General features: G+C 39.4%; 1 protein-coding gene across 4 annotated transcripts in view; it reads right to left on the bottom strand.

The window, feature by feature from the left end:
- Positions 1–4863: 4863 nt before the first annotated feature.
- VMP1 (vacuole membrane protein 1) overlaps positions 4864–25292 on the bottom strand; it is a 65382-nt gene continuing 44953 nt past the window's right edge. For all 4 annotated transcript variants that reach the window (XM_035561128.1, XM_035561129.2, XM_035561130.1 and 1 more), the window contains 5 exons: positions 24452–24532; positions 20690–20806; positions 18197–18258; positions 6995–7097; positions 4864–5668 (listed from right to left, as the gene is read on the bottom strand). In XM_035561128.1, the coding sequence (XP_035417021.1) occupies positions 5525–5668; positions 6995–7097; positions 18197–18258; positions 20690–20806; positions 24452–24532 (507 nt within the window). In that variant the 3' untranslated portion in view covers positions 4864–5524. The remainder of the gene's footprint in view (positions 5669–6994; positions 7098–18196; positions 18259–20689; positions 20807–24451; positions 24533–25292) is intronic.

The raw sequence follows: 25292 nt of genomic DNA, 5'->3' as shown, positions 1-25292 counted from the left end.
ATTTCATGTAGATCGGCCAGTATTCAAGAAAGTTCATGGGTGACTACCTACAGACTGATGTCAGCAATCGTAACTGATTGCAATCTTGCATAAAACCAGGCTGACACTTCAGTGTTCGTAAATTTCCCTAGATTCGAGATGCCTTAAATCATCTGCATCAAACACAGTCCTTCCCTCACAGGAGGAGGAACATGGAGGAGGACCACAGGAGTCACCCGAGAAAAGACACCTTTTACATGGACAGAAACGCAGTTTCTGAGGCCATCAGGAGACGGGTGCGGTTTGCAGAGCAGCTATCGAAGCAGGGAACAATACACTGAGCTGACAAGTCCTATCTCCTGCTTTTCATCAGGAAACAGCAGCTAGTTTCCTTATTACCAACTGCCTGGGCAACTCATTTAAGCTTCTTGGAAAAGCAGAACAATTAAGCTGGGAGTAACTCCTTTGAAACACGGAAGATGCAGCACACTTACATATCCATATCTGAACAGCTTGTCAAATGAGGTTTAAAGAAAGGTGACCTTTGATTTAATGCTAATGTAGTCAATACTCTTTGAATCATTCCATGAGTGAATAATAAAAAAAAACCTCCAGCAATAAAAAGGGCAATGTTAAAGGCAAACTAAAACAAAGCTTGGGCCATTTAACAGGTTCACAAGTGCATTTCTTATTTTTTAACACAACTGAACATCACTGGCAGTGAACGGGCTCAGTGACTTCAGAGCCCAACAGCCTCTTCAGTTTGAATTCAACACAGAGCCATACTCAGCTTTTTTGACCAAACTACCATTTGGCTGAATTCCTGCTGCACGCCAAGAAGCCCAGCACAGGTTGCTGGGCAGTTCCTGTCTGCTTTTACCTGGACAGCCAAATATCTGAAAGACATTTGATGACAGTTTCTGCATTTGAGCTCCTTTCGCTTTGACAACTGGCCCAGGTTGTCACAGCCTCTCCTATTCACACCACTACCAAAATATTGTTGTGCTGCCTTTTATGAAAGCTGAGTGGATTTTTGTGCCCTCAATTAGAAACCTGAATTACAAAGTCACAGCTCAGAGTTCTTCTGCATAATCCCTTTAAAAATGAGTTTGCAAGAGCATATGCAAATATTTACCCTCTATCTGGTTCTGAACACATTAGCAGGCTATTTCACAAGGAAAGAGATTGCTTCACTCCGTTTCCTGAAGAGGTTCCAGCAATCCACCGAGGTTCCAGCAACTAAACCCTCACCTGGACCAGTCTGGGGCGAGAGCCCAGCAGGAAGCCCTCCCTGGCTCTCCCCCCTTCATGCTCCATTTAATGCTGCAATCCGGTCAAGGCTGGGTAAAGTACTTACTGTGTAGTTTTTTCTTCTTCCCCTCCAAAGAAATAAAAAACAAAAAAATATGGGAAAAAAACAGAAATTTAAATCCCAGAAGAGCAATTTCAATTACTGCATGTGATTACATTGAACCTTTTAACTGCTGATTACAGAGTATTTTTTTTTAACCATGTGCTTCAAAGAAAACTGCAATTATTTTTACCTCTGAGGAACACACCCAATCACCACTTATTTCTACACCTGCAATAAATTTTGTCCACTAACATTTATATTTGTGCTTGATGATCACAGAAACATCCACAGTATTTGTGCTTGCAATTAGTGCTGCCTGCAGTGAGAAGGAGGCAGATTCTAACAAATTAAATAATGAAATCCAAAAGCACAGCAGGGAAGGACGTTCAGGAACGACATTAAGCCATCTTCAAGTACTAGTGACAAGTATCTGTTAGCACGACAGGCAGCTGGGTCATTTTAGAGGGAAGTGCTTTAACAAGAAACAGTGTGACACTGGGGCAGAGGGAAGGAACTGCAGACAGGGAGCAAGTTTCCTGGTGGCTTTTACGGAGCTAAATGTGGTGTGGAACTGGGCGATTCAATCTAACACGGCCCATCCCAGTCTGTTGGCCCAGTGCGACCGTTTCTGCTTTGTTTACATCAACACAATCCTTCTTGCCCTGATCAGGTACGTCGTGGCTGCCACGGCGGGGAACATGCCAGCCAGCATGCTCATGGCTCAGCCAGCCCTCAAAGTACACTGAGGAGGGACGAGTGACAGGTCGGGTGGTAAGGGCGTGAAGAGGGGATCAGCTGTGATCCTGTCTGACCTCAGCTCTGATGCGCTGCGTGGAACTGCTGGCCAACTTTCTGCTTTGTTTCCTATTTACAGTGAGTGCATTTGTGAAAGCAGAGATTTAGCCATGTTCCACAGATAAGACTAAAAACTCTAACACCTTAAGGTCATCTTTTGCTTGTTTAACCACCCATTAGTTGTTATGGGGGCTATTTACTTCTGTGTGATTTTTAATTCCAAGAAAAAGAATTTATTATTCAGTGTCTAAACTGCAAGAAGAATCAGATAAATTACAGTGACATGTGCTAAGGTTGCTGCTCTTGCGACAGAGCTCTCTTTGAATCCTTCTCTAACCCATTTTAAACTACATGAGTGACTGCTTCTAGTGTAAAATTAAAAATACGTACAACAAAAGGAAACTTTGGGTTAAGGGAGCAAAACACATTTTCAGAAGAAATGCTAAAAGCTCTGTGTCTTTGAAGCCACAAAATGCAATTGCTGATTTATCTTCTATATTCACAATCACCAGAGAATGCTTGAAATAACAAATTTCACAGCACAACAACCAAATTCAATATACAAAAATAGAAACAATCCAGCTGAAATAAACACGGGAAATCAGTTATTTGTTTATTTAAGCAAACATAAAACTTTCCATTTTCAAATCTCACTAGGTTTGCATAACTTCCATTTCTATTACTTTTTACCTTTTACCAAAGTCACACTGTCTCTCAGTGACTGAACAGGTAGAAGCAAGTAGAACGAGCAGTCCCTTTGTTAAATATTTTTAGAAAGCTTCAAAACAACAGCATAGCTTATCAGAATGGATGCATACAAACATGACTTGCAGAACAGTATGTATGTATTTCTCACTGTATGTGTGTATACATATTGAAATACAAGTGAGAGGAAAGCTTTCAGTCTGTCTAGCAATTTTTCACTACTAATCAGTAGGCAAGGAGGCATAATTATAACAAGACTGCTAAGGCATTTAGAAAGGCATTATTTATTGGGTCAAGCTTAGAAAGTTTTTTTTTCCTCCTTTTGTAATTATTACAATTTCCTCATCTCTGGATGACAGCATACAGGGACCTAAATAAGTAAATTTCATTTACTCTCATGGAAGACCGTCAGACACTACTAGAACTGTGAAGTAAATACCAGTGTCCGTAGGACAAACGGCAGATTTGAGGAAAAACCACTGCCACTAAAACTGGGGAAGGCTGCGAACAGCTGTTTCATTAATCCAAATACCCTGAAGAAAAATCAAACAGCTATGAACTGCTGGCATGATCTATTACAACATGCCAAACATTTTAGTAGACTGAAAAAAGTAAAGTATCAAAAAGAACCATGAGGGTGTTTTTTTGTTGTTGTTTTTTTTTGAGTATGTATTGTATTAGAGTAAGTTCTTTGCTACATAATTGTCAAAGACCTTATTTAGGCCAAAAAAAAAAAAGCTACTATGGCCAAGAATTAAGAAATACTATTCATCTTTTAAAAATCATTGGGGCAAATGAATGGCCTTTATGCTTTTAACTATCTCACGGTGCCTCCCAGCACTCGGAGGTTTAGATATTTAATGTAGTCAGCAGCTCTACTGAGAAAGTCCATATTACAAGCCTCCCCATTCACTCTGTAAGAATGTTTAGAGTTATACATGAAGCATACAAAATAAACATTACAAACCTTACACACAATTGAGATGAACCTTGGAAAGATGCTTTATGCATACTGCTGCACTGCGTGACTTCTGCACTCATTTCCACCGGAACTTAAAAACATTTATATGCTACTGATGTTCAATGAAAACAGTTGGAGATGGATGAGCAAACGGTCAGATGAAAGATACCAAAATGTCAGACAGCCTACCGACTGTTGTTGCCATGAGATCCAACAGTCAACATCAGTCTGATAAGCTATCCGACAGGATGGTACAGCCATGAAGATGTCACGACGGTTGGCAACACAAGAGGACATTCAGGCAGGATTGAACATAATACTTATTCTCTCACCTTGCTCAGGATCTGCCCTACCCTAATACAGGGATAAGCCTAACCTAAGCGAGAACAAAATCTAGCTACTTTGTGCTCATATTCCACCTTTTGATAACACTAACTGAAAGTCAAATTCTTGTTAGTTAATGCCCCGTAGGATAAAAATGAAAGACAATAGTTCTGAAATTGTTGGAGTTGCAATACATACACTGTAGAAGTGGAATAGGTATCTACTTACTAAAAAGGGGAGAGATCAGCTTTGGTATGGGTTATGTCATATACATTAAAACTGGAACACACCGATTCCTAATAATGTTCTATAAATGTCTCAATTTTAAAGCATAACTGTAAGGTTCTCTATGGTTCTACACATCATTGTTGGGTTTGACACCAATTCTGTTTTCAGATGGAATTTTTACTCTTCATTGCTCATGGTGCTGTGATCAGTGGCAAATGTCTACAAAGAATTTATGCTAACAAACACGGCTAGCTAGCTAATTTGCCTGCATGAAACATACTTCAAGTTATTACCAGTGAGCCATACTTCAAGTTATTTGCTTTCTACTTTCTTCTGCTAAATAAGAAGTTCTTAAAGAAAGAAAAAAAAACAACCAAGAATAAAGGGCGGTTTCAGCACCATTTGTGCAGGAACGATGAGTAAAGCATGCACTTCATGGGATTAAGGCTTAATAAAGAAACTGAGTATACAAAAGTGGAGAGGAAAAGAAACAGTTTAAAAAGACTGACACAAGAAATTCTGGAATGATCAAAGATGACTTTATAAAGTTTTATCTTAACTTCATTCTAAATATACAGAATAAAAAATGCCAGCTTCAGCATTTTGACATCAATCATCTCTGCTAACATCATGAAGATTAAAGGGTGGCTTTTCCAACCGAGAGCACGTGCAATGCAATGGGACACTGGAGAATTGAGATGGAATAACCTTACCGTGAGGGACATGCAACAGTTTTTACCCAATCTGTATTCATTTATACACATTTTGATGGTCTTGAAAGTTAAGGAAAAAGCAAAACAGCCACCCATCAAAATAAAAAGTTACCCTCAGGTCAGTCTGAAGTTAAATCAGGAAATATTAAATCGGTTTTGGAAGTAATTTGGATGGACAACATCTGTGTTAAACATTTCACATCACATTGTCCATTCATATGTCCATAACACAACCCAGACATGTAAAGCATTTATACCTTTCCTTAATATCTTTAAGTTTGTCAATGAAACGTCTGCTCTAAGAGTCAAATTACTTTCAAAATAAAATAAAAACCTGTTATAGTTGAAAATTGATGTTAAAAAGTTTTCCCCCATTTTGAATAATGCTGATTTTTAAATATATGGAAAGATGTGTCATTTTTCATGTCTGTTAAAACCCATCCCAAGGGGTTTTTTTTCCCAAGCTCATTTGGTTTTTTCTTCAGAGTACATCTTCTGTTGCAGTCGTTTGGCATAGCTTTGGGCCATGGAGTTGATTATAGATAAGATAAAATAACAAACCATGACAATCACCAATTTTTCAAACATCCACGATAGCCAGTTTTCCCCCTGAAGAGACAAAGACAAAACAGAACAAGGAGGAAAATGAAGATTAGTGGACAGCACAAAGGCAAATTCTTCATTTTATGGGTGAAAGGGAAAAGCCCAAACATTTTTTTTGGATTATGTAATTTATCAAATTAAAAACAGGAACCAAGTGCAAGCTGACAGGATTCCTGCAGGTCCCTCTCTAGAGCTGACTTTAGTCCCTTGAAAGACAATGCAGGAGGGGTTGCCAAATACACCACAGGGCAGACGATGAATCCTTGATCATTACTCGTGTGCTAGTGAAGTGATTTATTATTCCTAGTATTGTTTGGACTTTGCTAACAATTCATAGAGTTCAGAATTAGCAACCCCTGACTGTCATTCGCTGTCATGTTTGTTGCAAGGAAAACAATAAGGTCATTGGTTAACAATGTTTTTTTTTCCTAAACTGCACACACTGTGCTATCTTCCAATTAGGAGCCAATTCTTCTTCTAGGAGTTAACGCTATGACCTCTGCGGTCCCGCTTTGAGCGTTTCCACAGCTACTCTTAGCTGTTGGCTTTTGTCAAAGGAGGGCAGCAACGCACTGCACAAAAGTCACTTCAATGCTCATATAAGGCATCTGAGTATTTAGTTATTCCCGACTGAGCCTCCCTAATTTAATCTTTCTATTAAGAAACAGGCAAAGAAACATTTACAAGGACAGCTACAGGTATTAAATGTGAAGTGTGAGATAAATGGATTTTACCTCACGATGCCTTCGCATCCTAAGGGAACTCTCACTGAAGTTACAAAATTCCTCTGTCCCCACTGAAAATTGAAGGGGGAATTGGACTTGGAAATTGATTTGAAAATTTATGTTTTTTAAAGTACTTTGTATGAAACGATACTTCTGCCCCTTTGTACCAACTCTAAGTACCGTATTTTCCTTTTCTTTTTGAACACTAACGCTTGGGGATTTTGTTCCTTTCCTTGGCCATTAAAGCTGCAGAACCCACGGGCTCCTGGAGCATTGGTGCTGCCCGCAGTTCACTATCACTTCACGTGTAAATGCGACCTTTTTTTGCTTATTTCTCTTTCAAAATAAGCACAGTAATATAGAGGCACGATGAGCCACTGATGTTGTTTTAATGCTTTTTGTATTCTCTAAGAGGTTTCAATCCAGTTACATAAAATTACAGTATTATTTTTAATTCCCAGGTTCCTTTTAAAATTAGTTTTTACTGATTCCCTGGGCCACTGCAAATCTTTGAAAGCAGAATAAAGAGTTACATTGGTAAAACTGACCAGCCAAAGACAGAGCTAAAGGAAAAGTTAACTGGGGAGGGAGGCAGAGAGGCTCTTACCTGTGGCACGCCACTGTCAGATTTGTGGTGAAGTTTTATCCTCTGAGCTTCCAAATATTCTTGAAATGGCTTCTGAAGAGAAGGACCTATACTTGGAATAGCACTGATGCAAAGTTCATCCCAGAGAACAAGACAAAAAAGGGGAAGAAAAAAAAACAAAAACAAAAAACAAAAAAGAGATATATGTATATTTTTTTTTTTTTTTTATAACTTACCACTTGACCCAAACAGAACAAAGTTCAGACTGAGCTACAGCTCGGAAGGGTACTGCTACTTGGGAAAACATAACCACAAAATAAAGTAAATTTTATCTTTTAGCTGATACTTCTGAAAGGGACGTATTTCCCCAGATCCTCAAAAAGCGTTTAAAAAGAAAAATATTTCAGAGCAAATCAGCGGTAATACACTGTTGGTAAGACAGAAAGAAGCCGTGAGCTAGAGCATTTCCTTAAAGCCCGGGAGAAGCCAGCTGAGGCTGTGCACTGATGCAGTGCTGAGAATAAAATGAATGACTTCTCAGAAGTCCCACATTTATCACCAGCAGTTCCTGTAAGAACTGGTTTGAACCGATTAATAAGGAAATGACTTGTGCTTGTGTCATCCCTCAGTTAAAAAAGAAACTGCTCACCCTATGACTTGCCCCTATCTTCTCAAAGAAGACAGCCCCTTTCTCAAACTAAGTCCTTATTAGGACAATCTGTGCGTCATCCTTACCCAAAAAGAATGCATTAGCAAATTCTGCAGGCACCTCCCACAAGTCAGTGATTAACAAAGGAACAAAGAAAGAACTATGAACCCTGTTCTGAATCATTTCATGGTTTATGGCAGATGACTTGCACAAAAGCTACAATACATTACCAAACACCTTGTTCTTACACTAACGTATAAAGATCACCGATAGGCTTGTGGAACTAGGAACGCTCTCGTACCTCCAAAGCACAAAGGTGCTAATGCAGGACCGAGAGCAGCCACCAGGTTCCAGCCTGCAAATACTGTAGCCGATCCAGACCCCAATCAAAACCAACACAGGTGATTTTTCTTTTGATCTACATACTACACTATTTAGCAGGAGGTGCAAGGAGCTTTAGAAATTGCCATGGCACGCAAAAAAAGCTGAGGTGTTACACAGAAGAAATTAAATTACCCCCAGAAGCCACTGGTGGTGTTCGTGCAAGCACTATCTGAGAGCACAATCCCAAGGTTTAATCCACGTTTATGCACCCAGCGCTCCTAACAAGAACTAGAGGAGATTCCCCATCACTGACAAACACCATCTGATTTTCAAAGAGAACTGTTTTGTTTGTTTGTTTTGTTTGTTTTTTTAATATTATTTTAAAGAAATCAATATGGTATTCTACATTTAAAAGTCACCTTAAATTTCAATGCTACAGTTCTCATTCTATTATTTCAGGGAGGATTTAGGAAAACTTGCTTCAGTCACCAAGACATACACAGACAGGATTACAAACCGATCACCTCCTCTCTGAATGGCTGCTATTGCTACGTGGGGCTACATCTGAAATTATTTTCCTTAGTCTCCTGTTTTGACGTGATCTTAGCTGTTACATCTTAAAGCCCAACTCAAAAGTAATAGCTTTCTAATCTTAAAGATTTATGAAAATGCACAGATTCAAGAAACAAAACAGTTCACTCTGAAATCTATTTCCTCTACTATAGTCAGGGCAAATAATTTTTTGAAAATATTTACAAGAAAAAGATTGTGTCCCTCATAATTCACCAGCACAATGATACAAATGGGTGAGTAAATTTTGTGCCTGGAGTGATAAATTTTCAGCCAGAAAAAGAGTGTTGAGACTAACGCACGTCTATTACACATTTTACATAAGAACACGTCAACTTTTTACAAACAATTTCCAGTTTTGCAAAACCCACCCTTAAGAATCCCATTTTATTTGTGGTAAAACACTCTCCTGGTGACTCGCTGATCAGAACGAGTCACAGCTTTAAAGGAGAATTATGGTCTGGGCTTTCTGTTCTTTTTTCAAATGGCACTTGGAAGCAGGAAAAGCTACTGGAGGAAATACTTCACTTCTAAAATTTTACACGGGTACAAAACGAGGAATATTTAAATTATGAGATCAATGATTAACAGAATAGTTATTCAAATTCCTCCTTTTTTTTCCTTTCTTTTTCTGAAAACTGAACCAAGTCAGTGCCCAGTTAGCAGTAAACAACAGAACAAAAACATGAAAACCAAATTCGGATGGCTTGAAAAGATTCTAGTGCATCAATGCTCTATTTCAATTTTTTTTTCTCCCACTAAAAGCATTCAGCATTTTCTCTTTGTGAGCATGACTAAGAATTAAGTGTATGACATTCATTTTGTTATAGCTGTTTTGAAAAACTGTAAAATTCTGAACGTAAGGACCTTCATTTCTAAAAATCCGTATCACTTTGCACATTCACAGACATCTAATATTGAAAAAAGTGCATAGGTTTAAGTAAGTAAAATTAAGCACAGCAGCATTTAGAAAATAAACTCCTCTGTGCATCCACAGTACTAGAAATAAAATTCTCAAACTCACAGCTCAGTGGGTTAGTTCTGGTTACTTGTACAATTTCAACAAAATTCTGTGATTTACTGAACCAGCCAACATGTTTGTCACCTAATATCGAAGCGTAAAAATCATTTTAGATCTAAAAGTTAAAAACCAGAAATCCTCCAGTTTTCATTTATTTATTTAGAGCTGAGTGAGAGGTACCCCTCACAAACAGAGTGAAGTTCAACTCAGTAAGGCATCAAAGGGGAGGGGGGAGGCTTCAGCCTGGATCTTCAGGTGTTACACTTCAGCCAGAGGCAGGTACAAATGCAAAAGGAAGAGATTTGCATCATAATTCTGCGCCACCTAGCACTGACTTTAAGATCAGACTTTGTTTTAAAGTCTTCAAAAGGCTACCGCAGTTTCAGGAGCCTCGATGCAAACCACAGGCACATTTACGCATCCGACTTGAAGGAAGATGCTGGAAGATAACCCCGTTGTAGGACAGCCTGAAACTCATTCCTGGCATTTTCCTTTGAAAATAAAGCCTCTTGTCTTTCAAATAAGGAGTATGAGAGGATGACAAAAGAAAAGAAACTTAACACACAACAGAACTTAGCTCATCCACGCTTTGTAGTCTCTATCTGCCAAAACAAAACACCCCCAAAAAAGAACCACGCCATCCCTGTAAAAACATAGATCCTAGTGAGCTGCTGTGGGACTTCACCTGGAAGCAAAAAAAGTCATTCACTAGAAAAAGTTATTCAGCTAGAGGTTGTCTGTCAAGCAATGAACACGTTTCCCTAGTTGCTCTCTGCTCATCATGCAATTTGCAGTTATCAGCGAGGTGGCTGCACTGCTGCTGTGCTCTGGCCCTTCAGCACAATTCAGCTGAAGAACAAAGGCTGGCTACAGCTTTACTCTAACATTCAGAAAAAAAAAAAAAAAAAGATTTCTTTTTGAGAAAACAAAATTTGAAGATATTTTGATTCATTAATAACTTTAGAAAAAGTTAACATTTTTAAGCACTCAGCTCACAATTTAACTCATGCTCATTCTCTGCTAAAATTAAATGTTTCACAAGGAATTGAAACTTAAAACAAACTTCAAAAAATGCGCTACTCTTTGTTAGAGCATAAATTCATCAAAATCACAACATTTAAGTAAAAAAAAGATGATTTGCAATCTAATACACACAAGCACCCATCAAGAATTTTGCTTTCGCTGCTGAAGCCTGTTTTCAGATGCATTACCTGGTGCTTGTAATTGAACAGACGCATCTGCTCCTCCTCCTCCTCTCCCCTTGTTATTGTTAATTAAGAGCCATGATTTCTATCTAAATGAAAATGTTATATAGTTTTCCACAAATAGAACAAAACTTCACAGCTATTTGAAGCACCACACTACACAGAGTCAGCAAAGAAGTTCCAGGATTTGTTTAAAAATTACACCAAGCGTGTACATATTCTGACAGTATTAGTCCTAAACCTTATCCCTGTAACAGTAAAACTGTTTTCTATAGTACTCTGTGTAATTCAGTAATTTGCTTTTGTATTTTAAAGAATGACGGACAATATTTGAAGTGCAAAGGCATGAAGTGGTAGGAAAGAGTTTTAGGAAACTTCCTTTTGTAACAGTTTTTTGAAGCACAGGAAGGAATTTTCTCAAACGCACGTGGACTAAGCACCAAATCCAGAGGAAAAAATATTTTCCCTATGCTAGATTAACAAAAACTATCAAGTTCCTCAGTACTCCAGTCAACTCTGTTTTACTAACATGAAAACTAAACCAATTTAATCATAGTATTTGCACTTTTGAAAGGCAAATTTATCATCTTAAGAGATCATAAAGGCTACAGGTTATTCCCAACTAACAAATTTCACAACCCATACCTTCAGTTTGTGAACGTACAAGTAATTACAGGCTGCACTAAATACTGAAGCACGGTTCTGTATCTAAACACCCCATTTGTGAATCACTAACCACTGCTAACATTTCACAAAATAATCAATTTGCAGCTGAAGATATAGAGTTTCCATCTCCAAAAACCCCCGCACATGTGCATATTTGCCCACTTTTCCAGCGAGAAATGTTAGAATTAGCAAGTGCTTTAAGAAAACTACCAAGCTGCCATGGGAGACCCCCATTTTAAGAACATGAACATGGTGGATTTGTGCTGCTTTGTTTTAAGTGTTAATAAAAGTTTCATTTGTGAGAGACAGCAAGTGATTAAGCAGCTGATTAATTTTAAGCAGTTCTTAAACTCCATTTATTTTGATTGAAATTAAAGATGTAAATAAGACCTTCAGTGGCGTTCAGTTCTCAAATTTTTACTCTGTTCAGCAGCTCACAGGAGCAACTGGAATCAGTCCCTCAGTTGTGATGATCAGGACACATTAAGCTCTGCTCTGTGAAATCATGGAAATCCCTTTTTATCATGGCAATGATCTGAAGGAAATCGGAACCCTAAGCAGTGAATCGACGGCACACACACGAGCCATCAGGCTCCCAGGCTGAAACACACCGCCGCCCTGCTTGGGAAGGTGATGCGGCATTGAGTCACAGCCCTGTCTCGTACATGATCTCCCTAATATCCACAGCTTAATTTGGAAAAACCATTTAACTTAACACGGGGATTGATTTTATTGGGCTCTCTGGCTGCCAAGCGCACACGCTTTGTCCTTGCCCGGACCGCTGGGGTCTGGGGGGATGCGGTGTCACTCCCCTTTTGCTGAAGTTCAGCTCTTTGGGCTCAGCCAGCTACAGAAAAACATCCTCTTAGGAAATGCCGGCACTACGATTCAAAACGAAGACAACAGTGAAGAATTTTTAAATAACAGCAAACCAAACGAAGAGGAAAATTTCATTGTGTGTTCTGTCAGCACAGCCCCGCACACATTCCCTATCTCATCCTGCTGTCCGGGAGCGAGCATGGCCTGAGGCCAGAGATTATCTCCTGCTACAAAAAAGGGAGTTCAGTGGCGCTGAAGAATGCGATGAACTGAAGGAGGGAGTGTGCTGGGATGAAGTCGTCCCTTCCAGAACCTCCAACTTTGTTTTTTTAACAAGTATTTATTTAAATCAGAGCAGCTATTGACAGCTAGGCCAGGGGACCAAGCACAGGCTCTCACCTCTGAGCAGCTACCAACAGCTACATGCAAAACAGCAACAACCATCGCACCCAGCACCCATCCCTCCCACACTTTGGGGTCTGCGTTCGATTCACACTTCTGCGTTCCCCGTAAGAACACAGCTAAACTCCATCCTGCAAGCAGCACGGCACTAGTAGGAGGCCCTGTGTTTGGCTATCTCAGCTACCCGTCCCCCAAGAGAGACTCGAAATTTTGCTCCAGCAGCATCAACTTCTTCAAAAGTTTTATAAAGCCTTGAAAAATAGATTCCAGTGGAAATATTTCAGTGCCACCGGACAAGTACAAAGCTGATTAGTTTGCATACTGCTCGCTCTCTGAATAGGGCACCTTTCTTCCTGCAAGTTATCTGAACCTGCAATGGTTAATTTTTTTCCAGACAGTGATCTAAACAGGCTTAACGGTTAGTATTTTAATGAGCTGTCATTTCCTGTGCTGATAAAGATTCTCACAGTATTTAAACCATCCATTTCCCTGAGGCTCAGCCAATACCAGGACCCTGCTGCCGTGACTCAGAACGGACCTCAGCCTCCCAGCCTGACTCAGCCGTGACAGATCACGCTGCAGCGAATCTGGCCAGGCTCCCAAGGTGCCCGTGGCTCAAAGAGAGCATTCACAGCAAACCTGGGCTCCAAAACCAGAGGGAGTAAGCACAGCTCCGGCATCCCCCACTGCCGCTTTGGCTTCAGAGCATTTGGTGAAAGCTTGGTGTGAGCAGCCGCAGCAAGTCCATCTCCTTTATGGCCAGGATCAGCAGAGACACTGAGGGTTAAGCGGCTGCCTGGCAGACTCACTTGGTTTTACAAGATGAGGAAAGAAAATATCTGACTTGAAGATTACTAAGCTAAAATTGTTGCCCGTTTGACGTCATTCCTACCTGGCGCTGTGCTCCAATACCCACGTTAACCAAGCCGCCTGCAAAGCATTTTTCTTGGGACATTCTGTTACGCTAAGGCCAATGCTTTCAGAAATAGGAATTGCAACATCTCTGACCTGGTGGTTCTTAGCTCTGCTCCACATTGCTCTTTGTAAGGAAACTTCTCCTTGCATTTTAAAGATATAGCACGATTTTTGGACACGAGTTATAAAAAAAAAAAAAGCTTGCTTGTTTAGGGCTAAACCCTACAAGCCTTTTGCAAATAAACTTTTTATAATTCTGCTGTGATCCACTGGAAGGTTTTCAACACCAAAGCTACTCAAATTTCATTCACATCTGTGTCCCTTTCAAGATGCTAAAGCTTTTGTTGTGCAGGGCTGATCTATTGTGCACGGGGTGTAGTACGAGGGCACGGTCCCACAGGTTTCCGATATACCTGTGGGAGGGGAGCCAGTGATTTATGGTACCAAAGTGTCAGGTGTGTTGTAATAAGCTTCCAAAAGCATTTATCTCAGGAGATTTTAAAGTCACTGCTCGTTTATCCATGTGCTCAGCCATTTCAGGGTATTTTCAGTTGATTTCTGCTACAGAGGTCTTAGTTCAAATGCTGATTGGAAACTATATTTCAAAATACCCTTTAACGAAAACAGGATACGGTCACCGGATACGGACTTTAGGGCACATATGCAAAACAAAGGTCCCCAAAGCAGAAGGTGTGGCTGGCAGAGCAGGCCTGGCTCCTTTGCTGCTGCTGGTGGAAAGCAGAGCGGTGTGAGGCCGTGGAGGTCACCTGGCGGGGCCGTGCTCCGCAGTCAAACCCTGCTGAAGGCCCCCAGAAGGCAGAGGAATTGCACAGCACGCTCTGAATCAGGAACAGGACTTGTTCCACCCAAGGACATTTTATTTCTAGTGCAGCCCCTTATTACTGTAGCTCACTGACTTGCTTATATTCTAAAGAAATAACCTAAACCTATATATATATTTTTTTCTTCAACAATTGTGTACATCTTGAAGCAAAGTTTCCAGTTACGTCAGTCGCCATAATTCCACTCGTACTCTTTTCCTAAAAGGAACATCGTGCTCCTTGCAAGAATCTCAGCCGTGAGATTAAGCTGTGAAGCAAAGAATTACGGCACAACAAATAGCAGCAAACGGGTTTGTAAAGGCAAGGGTTCAAATGCCTGTTACCAAAAAGCTGTTTTGCTTTAAGACAGCAATTATTCAAACTGGCAGGCGTAACTGGCTGCATTAAAATTTGCTCCAGAAAAACACCAGATTAAGAAGCCTTTCAGTACCACTGATATTCTGGGCAGCTTTTCAGGTGTGAACTTGTTGAATTAGAGCTCCCAGCGTTAACAGGGCTTACATGTCTCACCCCTATAGCCTGGCACTAAAATTAACTTCTAAATCTGTGGAAGTTCACAATTTTATTTTTTTAAGGTGCATTTCACTGCCTTGTATTAAACTTCAAATTAGTTTGATGACTCTGTTCATTAACTCATTGACTAAATTAATTTCTACTTCTCTTAAAATTAGCAAAACGTCATTTGCTACGGGCAGCAGCTCCCTTCTTTTGCTCCAAGACCTACCCGCTGCAGCCCAGGACCACTTATCACACCTCCCTGAGGAGCTGCTCCAGGCATTATCGGGGTGCTCAGCAGGCATGCTCTGCCCGCAGGGCGTGACTGTCCCAAAGGAGACACAGCCACACTACTTGCAACTTCTGAGGTGGAGGCCACTGGGTGCCTACTGCTATATAAAACACATTTCTGAATTTTTTAGATTTTTTTCTCAAGTTCCAAAATGATGAGCTCGTTTTCACCAAATACGAACAGCCCATGCTGAATTTAAAAGATTAAATTTTTCTCATTCTAACGTTTACCCTAAATTGATGGCAGACGGTGGTGTGGATGGTATGCATGGTGTGAGCTTTGAGTACTGATTCTTTAGGAGTTTTCTGGGAATTCTTCATGTGCATTTGAAACTACCACTTCAAAGAAAATATGTTCATGCTTAAAAGCAACGTGCTTGGTGTGCCTTCATAAACAATCCCGCAGTTGTAGGTAAAGAACAAATTAAATGGAAAGCTTTAAGAGACAGAAGAAAACCCACAACACATACAATAATTAAACATTTTAAATGAGCTCAGCATCCAAGTATTTTACATGGAGTGAGGAGAATGCAAGACAAAGCACTTGCACGTCATCCTTTCTCACAAAGAGCTTATGAAAGTAATACAACTTGGGAGAAAACACGATCCTCTTTGAGCATTTTCGACAGCAATAACACAACTTCAAACTATTAACTGGTAGAACAGGTTGATAATTACCGGCCTCAGGTAGGCAACCAGGATCTTTGGTTCAGCTTCGATTGCAGGACTCCTGCTAGCTTTGGTTTCTGAGCCCCTTCCATGCCCCCTTCCCCTCAGCTAGCACTGACCCTGTTCTAACACGGCTTGCTGCAGCACAGCTGCCACTTGCCTTGCTGCTGCCACCACCCATCCTTCCTATCACTTTTTTATACTGGATACCACCAATATTTTCTTTCCTTTTTTTTTTTTAAACACCTTCTCAAATTCATGCCCCTTTATTTCCCTTTTCTTTCTATATTTAATTAATATAAAGAGTATTTTATGATCCTTTTGTATGAAGGCCTAGACAAAGATGTAAAATCAAATCACCCTGAATTCTATTAAAACACAGCATCCAGTAACAAAAGCAGACAACTACTGAGCTACAGGCAATGTACAGGTCTACATTTTTGCTTTTTGACTAGGAATCACATAGTTAGAGAAATTCTCTCTGGCTTATAAAATCAGATATTCTCAGAATTCACCTCATAGCTCAACTTAATCTTCTGTCTAGATGCTAGCTGTCCCACACATTAATAATTAATATAGTTGTTATTTTGAAGTATCATGCTCAGACATTTCCTATTGTGTAAAAGCAATATCTCAGACAAAGGTCTTAAGTCATATTGTTGGATAGAATTTGATTAAAATAAGGTTACTAACCATTAAATAGATCTATATTTTAATTTAGTTTAATGCAAGCTATTGTTTAACATATTTTATACTCCACTGTAGAAAGAAATTGATGAGGTAATGCTAGCAGACAGATTGGGAGAAGTCAAGGATACCGGGACATTCCAAAAATCTTACTGTCTCTCGAGAACATTTTTTAACTCTGACATCAACCATCTAATAAAATCTGAATCCAGCAGAGGTCTTGTGAATGCATTCTATGTAATTGGAGGCAAAATTATCTCCAAGACAGATGAAGTAGGAAAAAACTACCAGTTTTGGCTCAAAGATCTGCAGGATAAGAAATCTTTGGAAATATACCTAGCTTAGTAGCAGTGTTGATTAAAAATTAATAGTAAATCATCTGGTGTGATTAATACTACGAAAATCTAACTAATGATTGTTGAAATTAGCCACATTTCTCGTTTTCTTCTTTAAAATATTGAAAGCAATTAATTGATTTGGATGTCTGTTACAAACCAGACACCCAATCAGAAGATCAGGAAGTAATAAAGTCAGGATTTGTTTCACTAGTAAACGACCCTAGAATGTTTCTTTTAACGATCCTTTTTCTTTGCATAGCATTACTACTTCAGGTCTACATATTTAAAAGCGATTATTTCCAGACACTCCTCTCCTGAAAGTGTTCTTTAGGAGTATTTTTTTTTTTTTTTTAATTTGAACACAACTATTAAAGTTTGGGTAGCAAAGCATCAATCAGTTTGCCCCACATGACAAGCGAAAGACCTTGGAAAAGTAAAAACCCCTTTAGAATTTATTTGGGATTCCCATATTAGGTTAAAAAAAATTATTGAGGTCTAATTTGTTGGATTACCAGGTTTTGAACGTTAACATCAACAATGGATTTTTAAAAGTACACAGAATGCGACGACTGAACAGGTAGATGAGGCAGAAATCTAGCACTTCATGGGCTTGAATGATGATTGAAGACTGAAGGAAACATCTAATATGTTGTTTTAATATATATATATTTAAGCAAAAACGCAGCTAACATCAGCTTAATCTTGTTTTAAACTGAGATTTTCACTTAAAAAAAAAGTAATTACTAAAGAACTCCAGGAAAAAAAAAGACAAGCTTTCTCAAAATAGGCACAGCTTACCCATGAAAATGCTCATTTCTCCTATGAAAAGTGAAGTTTAACAGAATGGAGATATAATATTACATAAAAAACTTTTCAGCCTGACATTTTATGAGAAACTTAATATTTTATATAAGGCAATTCTAATTATGTAAGATGTTTATCATCATTTTGAGACACTACATACATCACAACAGTCCTTTCATTTTTTGTCATGGGATCCCAATGCCACACTGAAGGAAGTCAACAAAAAACAGTGCATTTGCACTCAAAAAGTGTAGCAAGCTATAATTAATTGCTGTATCGTATTTTGGGGTGAAAGTTAAACGTAGATATCAGATATTCAGGCCATCTGACCTTCAATGCTATTTTGTTTCTTGAAGTATTTGAAGCCTTTCAGGGGTGGAACGAAGTTGCAAATAAGACCTGAGCTAGCAGTTAGCCAAAGGTGGCACTTACAAGCAGAGCACAATTTTCAGCAAATCTGATTTAGCTCCTCCAGTATTTTTCCACTTAATGAGTGAAGGTATTACTGTGTTAAAGAATTACTCACCCGATTAGGGACACCATCTGCTCCACTATATGTTTGCTGAATGTTATAATAACGAAAAGTTTCTGTAGGAAGGAAAACATCAGTTAGAGAAATGTTTGATCAAAGGGAAAGCAAAGACAATGGTGTACAACAATTTATGTTCCTTTCCAATCAAACTGCTTCTCCAGCGCTTACAGTTTTCCCTTCACTTTTCTGTTTTTAAGTACTCTTTTCAAAAAATAGGCAGAAGAGAGGAAAGCTATTTACTTTATTATTCTATTTCCTCATAGATCTAATTTCTTGCAATGTTTTTGTAGCCTGTGTTGCTAACCATTCGCATCCTCCCCAAACTTAAATTCCCAGAAGCTCAAGGTCACTTTACTCCGTCAACAATGTTTTAATGGAAAAACAGGCAGCACTGTGCAGAAAAATTCACATCCCATTACACAAACACACGGACTTAAAGACCACAGAGCTGAAAAAATGATAGCCCCCTTGTTCACTTGCTTCAGAGAGAAGCAAAACAAAGAAATACCCAGTGAAGAACAAGTAAGAGCAATTGGGTATCTTTAGAGAAGACTAACTTCAGAGAAGATAATCTATTGCTTTAGAGAATGATAATTTGAAACAGAATAATTTCAGTAGAAGACAGTTCTGTAACACATGGCTTATTTTCCATAAAATCCAAGTGTCCGTAATTTTACCTCTCCCTTCTCTTCTATCATGTTTTTTTTTTTTTTAATAGCTTTTGCTAATTCCTTGCATCACATTCAACAGCTTGTTTGTTTGCAAAGAGCGAGCAAGACTACGTCTTGATGCACGTATACACACAGAGTTCCCACAGTCTCCTTAAATGAAATTAAACATGATCTAATGAGAAGTGCATTCAATAGTATGGAAATAAGGGATGTGATAACAACTATACAAAATGATCTTGTGGTCCAGAGGAAGAGACCAGTTAAAAGCAGCTCCAGGATGGCCACTGCAGAGTCAGTTACTTCCTGTCTAGAGAAAGGTTTCATTAAAGACTTGTTCTGCGACTGTTACATTTCCTAAATTCCAAATTGCAGCAAGATCACTGCAAAAAAATCAAGACTATTGCACAAGAGTATACTTGAAATACAACATCACAGAAAACAGAATTCTAATAGCTAAACATGTTACAAAATACAATGATTTACCAACAGTGCAAGAGACTGGATTTTTTTTTTAATCTTACATTTTATCTGGGTGTAGAACACCACGTTCCATAGCAAACAATCTCCTATCTAAACAAGGCAAATAAAGTTAAAGGAATATTATACAAATACTATTTCACTTTTCTATGTTACCAGAACAAATTCTAAGAGCACACAAGTTTAAAAGCAGAAGAATTCAGGGAACACAAAAGTAAGTGTAGAGAAAAAGTGTTGCTTTCATAGTAAGAGAAAAAATATTCAGATCTATTTGTTACCTTCTGTTTAAAGACTATGCAAAGTGAAATAACCATTTACAAAAAAAATGGGAACAAAAAAGGGGTGGGGATTGAAGTCTTGTTCAGGGCAAAAGGAAGAGTTTTTAAGCAGCTTGATAAGGGTACTAGACAATTTCATACTACTAAGCTTCTGCTATTTTAACATAGTGACAGCAAAGATTTCCAAGCAACAAACCTACAGGCACTGCAGAGTCCTATGAAGATCTTTTAAGAAAGCCCCAGCTGAAAGCTCAGTCTCTAACCATCACTATATCATGAATTATATCACTCTACTTGTACTAACCACGCTGCCAGCAATTAACAATTGTCAGGGAATCAATACTTTATCTTTTATTTGACAAAATGGTGACACATTTTAAAACCAAGACTCAACAATTTTTTAAAGCTACTTGGGATTCTGATTGCCAAATTCAGAACATCCGGTAAGACTCTGAGTTAGCGAGAAAAATCGAACAGGCCCTCTCTGAAATCAGGCCGTTTCATAATAACATGGATTGAATAGACCAAAAATCACTAACCACGCCTGAAAATTGCAGATGACACTCCCAAAAACATACCCTTGGACTGCCTTCTGCAGGGAGCAGGGCCTGGAAGGAGCACAGCTCTCTATACATTCAGCTGAGGGAGCATTTAAAAGTGCCGCTTAACTGGTAAAGGCTAGTTGCAGTGCTCTTTGAAACGAGTATTTGTTACCAAAAAGGCAAGTTCATTATGAGTACGAAGTCCTTTCAGTCTGGTAAAAACCGTAGGTAAATAACTTGGCTAACCACCAATTTCCTGAGTGGTGTAGGCAGCGAGCTCATTAGTTTGTAGCTATAAATTATTCAGTTGCCTCAGTTTTGAGTGAAGGAGCCTAGCAGATCCTTTATTGTAAATCCTCCGCACCAAATTAATTTCCATTACTTCAGGTCAGGAAAGGAGACTCCAGAATTCATTATGAAGTAACACAGTGTAACAGGCTAAAAAAAAAAAAAAAAAAAAAGAAAAGAGAAGAAAAGTCTTCAGCCCAGAGCCCTAAGGGAGCTGTAGCATCTACTTGCCTGGATGTGCATTTTAATTACTGCTTTCCCAATCAGGGTGGCACCAAAAAAGGTCCAGAACGGAACCAGAAAGTGTCCACATGTTATCCCGGCCAGGTCAAACAGAGGGTTTGGAATCTGTAAAGTGCAAGGGAAAAAAGCCCATGAATTGCAGTATTTAACTTAGAAGAACAGGAATGCTACAGACTTTGAAAAATGTACATTTTCCCCTCCTTCAACTTAATCCAAAACTCTTGCGTTTTAATACTTACGAGAGTATTAAAGTTACACCACATAACTTAAGTCTCAGAGACTTAATGAGACAATGTCCCAGACAATTCCACTGACAGTCCCTCCTTACCCCTTGACTTTAAAAGAGCTAGCAAAGTTTTCCATGTGAAATGCACAGAAACCACAGTAAAGCCATTTTGAGTGATTTATCAAATTTTCTCACTGACAAGCACATCACTCCTGGAAGCCAGTGTTCAAAATTATCTCCAGTGATTTCCATCTGAGAAAGTACATTAAAAGCTGGCATTTATAGTCATATGTATCCAGTTTAAAAGCACTGATTAAATTTTATTAAGCATATGCATTTCATTTAAAATTAGAAGTTTTTTTTTTTTATTGTTAAATCCTTGGCTTGACATTTGGTATTGTGATACTATCTGTAAAATATTTTTGAAGTTAAACCAAGAAAGTATCCAAATTCTAACCTTTCACACTCAGTACAAGGGCTCACAGTCTGAATAAAGGAAACATACCCCGTGTGTTTACAGTAGCAGTGCATCACGCTAATATCCTGCAGCACTTGTGTTGGTTTGTTACACAAACAAACAGGCAGTGTAGATATTTAAGCCTATTAAAAAATAATAACTTTGACTGACTGAATGGAAATCTGAAATCTGCGAGAAAGCTTACGAGGGTTATACTCAGCTGTTATAGACTAGCAATTCAAATTTATGAGCACCCACAACACCACCTGCATAGGAAGAAATCTGAAACGGTCTCTAACCATGCCCCACTGCAGCTAAAGTGATCCTGTACCTCTGACAGCTGTCTTCGGCATAGGTAAATTATTTACTTATGCCAGAGCCAGATAATTTTGCTCTTTTGAGCCAAGTCTGGTCTAGGTCTCCAGTAAGTTCTTTGTTGGTTGGTTTAGCTTTTTTTTTTTTTTTCCACAGCACATTTTAATTACTGCATTACTCTCACCACAGAGGGAGCAGCATGCTTTAGGTACAGGTTAACTGTGGATATCACCAACATGTTAAACACAGCACAGTAAAAAATTACTTAATAAGTCCACATTAGGGTGTATCAGCAGGTCAGTGAGGTTTTCTTTGTTTGCTTAAAAAAAAACAAGAACACCACACATGTACAGCACTGAGAGCTGCCAGAAATGCCCAGAGACAGGAGGGCAAAGTCTCCCAAATCACAGCAAGGATTTCTTCCTCCCTCTGCTCCTTCCCCACGGCTGCCTTTACACAGGAATTAGGCTCAAGACAATAATACAGTTTTCTTATTGCCACTAAACATTACATTCAGGTGATTTCACTGGATAGATCCACAAAGTTTTAAGTTCAATCTGAGTTTTCATGTTGCATTTAGAAGCCATCGCTTGACAGACAGTACCATGCAGCTAGGACAGCCATTACATCGCCACTTCACAAGCAAGTTCTCTTCCCTTTCGCTAGTCACAGAAATACTTCTAGCTAAGATACTGCTTAAAATCCAGAAGTAAGAGGGCAACGATAATGGGGGCAGGAAAGGAGACACCTTCTAGCACAAGGAGAAGCAGCAATGAGCAAGAAGAGCCCTGAAAAAGTCCAGAAGCTGGTGGGGAAACACACAAAGGCAAGCAGCACACGTGTGGGGTGCCTTCCTCCTCTACAGGTGTAACAAAAAGGGACAGCTTTGAATCCCTGTGCTTGTTTCAGTGCCTCTCCCACACTACCTCACCCTTTTTGCTGCTACTCTGCATTTATTCTGTAACCACATTTACAAATCCTCAGGTGCGCTGCGGTGGATCCATGATTCCCCATCCCTCCCGACCCACGGCAACCTGTGTAAGCGACAGGAAGCTGGAGCTCAGAGCTCACTGAAGAACAGGGCACCAAGCAGGGAAGAAGTTAAGCAAATGCTTATCTATTACTAAGCAGGAACTAGGAAGAGCTTACACATCACCTCTCACGTCTAACAACTCCTTTCTCACGTTCCCTACTAGCCCACATTTCACCTTGTCCAGCTACTCCAGTAACTCATCCCTGCCGTCCCGAAGCTGTTCTCATTACACAAGACAGACCAAACAGCCCGCGCAGCGGGCGACGTCTCACAAGATGGTGACTAGAGAACAATGAGTCAGAGCCAGCGAAGGAGCAGTCTCAGAGCTTACTGGACGGGAAGATTTAAAGAACAGCTTGTAACCTACGTCCCCACTCTAAACAATAAGACAGTACAAAAGATTCGTAAACAGAGGTTGTGTGCCAGCAACTGCAATCAGCTTAATTCTTTCCAGCTAACACAGGTTACTTGCATTTGAGCAAATAGTTAACATTGTAACCTCTACAATTTAGGAAACTAAGAAGGACTCTAGACGTCTAAAGTGTGGAATTAATACCTCATCAGCTGAGCAGCTGGCTAATGGTTGTGGTTATTCCAGAAGAATGGGATCACAGAGGACCTGCAATCCCCCCCCTTTGCTGTCACCACATCTCTGTGCATTTGTGTGTGGGAGGGAAGAGCAAGGTACATCATTCCTACCAGTTTTCATCAAGCTTCCAGAGAGAGGTTTAAACCTCAAACAGTTTGGTATTTTCATACTCCAAAAGAACAGTACTAACCCACTTAAAACACTAAAATAGCATCAGTGGAGATGCTCACATCACATCTGTCTTAGAAAACAAAAACCTACAAGTAGCCTGCAGTTCAGATAGCCACGACTGAAATGCTCTTCTGCATTCTGCTCTCCCTGGTTCCTAGTAACCCAATGTCACCTCCTGAGCAGACTTAGAACTATGAAGGATGAATATCCTGGTCAGGCTTTGTACAGGTAGTTTTTTACTCTTCAATTCGTGTATATCTTTGAATCTGAACATGTCAAGCACTACAAGATACAGGGTACACACATCTGAAGAAATAATACAGCTCCAGCAGAGTCTAGAAGTTAACAACCTAGCTCTTGCTGTACCCTGCCAGGTAATAATCTGGGCTGCGAAAGTCACAAGAGGATAGCTGTCAGGGGAGCTAGGGCATACAATCTGATCTGCCAAACACCCACTAACAGAGCAGTGAGCATCTGCCTCTTTTAGAGAAGACATGGCCTCAAACTAACGCCAGGAGCATACCTTGTCTGAAACAGAGCAATTCCTAAAACTGAAGAAGTTTCTAATGCTTCTATCTTTCAAAAAAAAAAAGCCACCCAAGAACTGAAGGGATCCTTCTTGCACAGTAGTGCGAGTAGTACTATTCTAAAGTCACTATTTTTCAAGGAGAATAAGTGTCAGGAAGCCCAATAGTAAAGCTGATGGAAGGGATAACAATTGTTAGCTGTGCATTTACGCAGAATTCCCTAGGTTTGGTACTAATCTAGGACTGGAGTTTCTCCATGCTATTGTACTTGCCAGTACCACAACCACCCCACATCCCTAAGCATCACAGAAAAAACAAACAAGATGTGAAGATTCATATGGACTCAAAGAAACCAACCCACAGTTCACAGCATTAACTTTGCTGCAGTACAATCTGTGATTACAAACCCCCCCGTTAGTGAGATGAACTTACTGAAGCGCAGGCCAAAATGCCGAAGAACCCAACTTTCTGCACCAGGTTCTGGACAGCCAGTTTAGCCCGGGAAGCAAAATCCTGCCAACCAGAAAACAAAGTCATTAATGAGGCAAAACCCCAAATGAACACACCTCAGAGTGTATGTGCTTGCAACATCCTCCGTGCTTTGGGATTTTCTGATTTGCAGTTGGACAAATTTTTGCAACAACAAAGTCAATTTGAAGTTCTGGGCTTTGAGGGAAGAAAGAGAAATTGACGATGCTTGGTGTGAAAATCTGACCACCCACACATATCGAGTTTTTAGCTTTCCTTACAGATTTGGTTCTTCAAAACTCTGCAAGTGGCACTAAGTTCATTTTACTATGGAAACAGGTTTCTAGTACTTCTTTCCACATCTCTCTGAATTGCCAATGCCACTATTACCTTATTCCTTAAACAAGGAGAAGGAATTAATTCCTTCAATACCATCTACAACGATAAAAAGGTACTTTCTCAAAACACAAAGACAGAATACAATATCCCATTATCTGTTTGCAAACCCAGGCTCTTTTTCAGAATAGCTAATTCTAGGTTCTCTCTAAAACAGGTCTGTAAAGTTCATTAAATCTGTAGAGTTGAACCTAGACTACTTGAAAAGAAACAAAGGTGGCTGATCATATAACATTTGAGCTATTCTTTATGAAGCTTTAAGAAGCGATTATTAAAAATGATTAAAAATCTACTAATATGTAATGAAAACCTGATTTTCCATGAACAATATTCAATGATTTGCATTTTGTACAAAATTGTTAAGATAAATTTAACAAGGAAATAAGCTTAATCAGTAACTAATGCAAGA

The sequence above is a fragment of the Cygnus atratus genome, chromosome 20 (assembly GCF_013377495.2).
Source record: "Cygnus atratus isolate AKBS03 ecotype Queensland, Australia chromosome 20, CAtr_DNAZoo_HiC_assembly, whole genome shotgun sequence".
In the NCBI taxonomy this organism is placed as follows: Eukaryota; Metazoa; Chordata; class Aves; order Anseriformes; family Anatidae; genus Cygnus; species Cygnus atratus.
This window is presented reverse-complemented; position numbering and strand designations above follow the sequence as displayed.